This window comes from Triticum dicoccoides, unplaced genomic scaffold (genome assembly GCF_002162155.2).
Source record: "Triticum dicoccoides isolate Atlit2015 ecotype Zavitan unplaced genomic scaffold, WEW_v2.0 scaffold188578, whole genome shotgun sequence".
Taxonomy (NCBI): domain Eukaryota; kingdom Viridiplantae; phylum Streptophyta; class Magnoliopsida; order Poales; family Poaceae; genus Triticum; species Triticum dicoccoides.
Window position 1 is genome coordinate 1 of NW_021229252.1, and position 3,301 is coordinate 3,301.

General features: G+C 45.3%; 1 protein-coding gene across 1 annotated transcript; it reads left to right on the forward strand.

Moving 5' to 3' along the window:
* Positions 1–1,206: 1,206 nt before the first annotated feature.
* Positions 1,207–3,297, forward strand: LOC119344821 (probable flavin-containing monooxygenase 1; the record flags this gene model as incomplete). The annotated part of the gene is made up of 5 exons (XM_037615153.1): positions 1,207–1,656; positions 2,064–2,301; positions 2,505–2,680; positions 2,778–3,130; positions 3,228–3,297. Coding segments are annotated over exons 1-5 (1,278 nt in total), but the record flags the coding sequence as incomplete, so codon positions are not given.
* Between the last annotated feature and the right edge of the window lie 4 nt (positions 3,298–3,301).

The window sequence follows — 3,301 nt, forward strand, 5'->3', positions numbered from 1 at the left end:
TCCATCCGTTAGAGCAGTGCAAACAATTCGTGTCGATCGCACCTGTTGTGGAATTCTGGCATACAATTGCGGTGCCAGCTCCTCAATTCTCAGGCTATCAATCCAATGATCCTTCCAGAATAGCATAATATGACCTATGTGAACTCTTGTCGCCGCCTTGAATAATGTCATCGATTCATCCGGCTCCCTGAGCTCGAATTCTGTCCACGGCCTTGACTCATCAGATCTACGGGACCATGGCCCCTTCAAGCCTGCATGGCAATGTTTAGCCAGTGCACGTTCATGATCCCCAAGCCACCCGACCACTTGGGTGTACATGCTGTCTCCCAAGCAACTGCACTATTTTCACCATTGGCCTCCGCTTGGCCGCACCAAAGGAAACACCGTATAATTTTGTTCATTGCCGCCGCGGTTTCGGTGGAAGACCGGGCACTAGAATCACATGAGTTGGAATTGCACATAGCACAGGCTGAATGAGCAAAAGTCTTTCACTCATCGAGCCTCAATGAGCAACATTTTCTCTTTTCTCATTGTACTTGGGCATGTCTAAGACATAGAAGTAGAGTACTCCTCCCACGCTCCCACCTCTTTAGGTTTGATTACTGAGCCATCGATAAAATCTGAAATCTAAAACAATTCACAATGGTTGAAAATCGAGTAAGACTAACCTTACGTAACCAAATCAATATTTATTGAAGTAGTAAACCAAATCGTTTTCGTTTCTAGAAGGGTCGATTAAATTTGGGTTTATAAACTTATGGTGCGCCAGATGCATCTTGTTGTGCTAATTTGTGATCTAAAGAGTTTCCGAAACTTCTCGAACCTTTTGTTTATAGCTCCATCTGCACTGTGGAGCACTGACGATGGATAATATCTCGAGTGCGCCACATATCGTACCCGTCTACATACGTGTGCGTGGCCTTGTACGTGCTACATGCAACACATGCAACGTATACACGTGCCGCGATTTGCTCAGCGACAAGGCCTATCATTGTGTGGCTGGACAATTGATGTCATATTTGCTCAGCAAAGACTAAGTGTGGACTCCGGACGAATGATAACAAAAATAACACGTCAGATCGAATGGCGCCGTGCTTTAAGTATGTTATCCAAATCCAAGAATTTCAACAAAGCACGTGGTGCAAAACTGCTCTCTTGCCACCTATATGATCACCATCGAACACACACGTTCATACTCGTAAACTAGTAGCCGGGATGGAGAAGAAGAGGGTGGCCATCGTCGGAGCCGGCGTGAGCGGGCTGACGGCGTGCAAGCACCTGCTGGAGCGCGGCTGCCGTCCGGCCGTCTTCGAGGCGGACAAGCTCCTGGGCGGCGTGTGGGCGCGCGCCCCGGACTGCACGTCGCTGCAGTCAGAGCGGCCCATGTACCAGTTCTCCGACTTCCCGTGGCCGGAGTCCGTGAGAGAGGTCTTCCCGGACTGTGGACAGGTCGCCGACTACCTCGACGCCTACACCCGCCACTTCGGCGTGCTCGACTGCGTCAGGTTCGGGCACCGGGTGGTCGGGATGGAGTATGTCGGCGTCGGCGAGGAGAAAGTGGTGGAGTGGGAGGAGTGGGCCGGGTGCGGCGAGGCGTTTGGTTCTGGCGAGGGTGAGTGGCGTCTCACTGTGGCCGACGCCGAGGGCAACATCGAGGTACATATATTGATTGGTCGGCGAACTAGGAGTTTTCATAGATGAAGCTAATCCATGCCTCCGTCGACCGTGTTTGTATTGTTTTCACTTTCAGTGAGATTTAGATGAAATTCATTGAATTTCAGTAGACACTGAAATATTTAGCTTTCGGACAAAATATTCAGCAATTTCAGTGCTACACAGCAATTCAAGCATCTTTTTAACTATTTTCAATAATTTTAAAATTTTGGTTGAATTCAACAGTTTCAGCCCTTTGACCGAAATCGCTGAAATTGTTGCTGAAATATTTCCAAACCTGAAAGTGAAAACCACTTTGCTTCCATTTTCTAACGCCTAGCCTGTAATGTCTCTTTTCAATCAGTGAAGCTAATGAGATATTAAATGCATTATATTTTTCCTGTCTACAGACACACGTGGCAGACTTTGTGGTTCTTTGCATTGGGCGGTTTAGTGGTGTGCCCAACATACCCACTTTCCCTCCAGGCAAAGGTCCAGAAGCATTTGATGGGCAGGTGATTCACACCATGGATTACGCCAAAATGGGCACCAAGAAAGCTACCGAAATGTTAAAGGGCAAGCGTGTGACTGTCATTGGCTACTTGAAATCAGCTCTCGACGTAGCTGCCGAATGTGCAGACGTAAATGGTACACAATCCTACAACTAAAATTTATTTTCTCTTTTATCGAAGTAACTATGTCATCATAATTTTTGTTTGCATGACAAAACAAAGGGTTGTTTATAGTCATTCTACGAAACTATATGCATTGCCTGTCATGATTACATTGTTTGAAATCTAACAATTATTCTTGATAAGAACTTAGATATAAAATTTACCGATCCCCTGCAGGTACTGAACATCCATGTACAATGGTTGTCCGAACAAAGCATTGGATCATACCAAGCTACTATGCGTGGGGTTTCCCTATAGCAAACTTATATCTAAATCGCTTCTCTGAATTACTTATCCACAAGCCTGGTGAGGGCTTCCTACTATGCCTCTTAGCCATCATCTTGACTCCCCTGGTACTGAAAATCAGCATGTTATTTTGTATTGATGCCATTTACACTTAGGTTTCAAACTAAATTGACACACGCTTAGTTCTTGTTTGTATATGAATAGAGGTGGTTGTTCTCAAAGTTTGCTGAGAGCTACTACTCCATCCCCATGAAGAAGCATGGCATGGTACCTGAGCATAGCTTCTTTGAGGCACTAGTGACATGCTTGATTGCCATTACACCAAAGGACCACTACAAGAGACTAGACGAAGGCAGCATTATTCTGAAAAAGTCCAAGACCTTTAGCTTCTGCAAGGAAGGTGTAGTTGTTGAAGGTGAATCTTCGCCGATAAAGAGCGATATAGTGATCTTCGGAACGGGATTCAAGGGAGACCAAAAGATCACGAACATGTTTACTTCAGAATACTTTCAGAGTATTGCAGTTGGGCCAATATCCTCAACTGTACCTCTCTACAGGTTACTTCACTATTACTACCCGACTTTTGTTTACATGTGTTCCTTATTTTCAATCAAGATTAGGTTATTGAATATACTCTTCATATTTTATATTCAGGGAGTGCATACATCCTAAGATTCCACAACTCGCGGTCCTCGGTTATTCAGAGAGTCTAGCGAATCTGTACACTG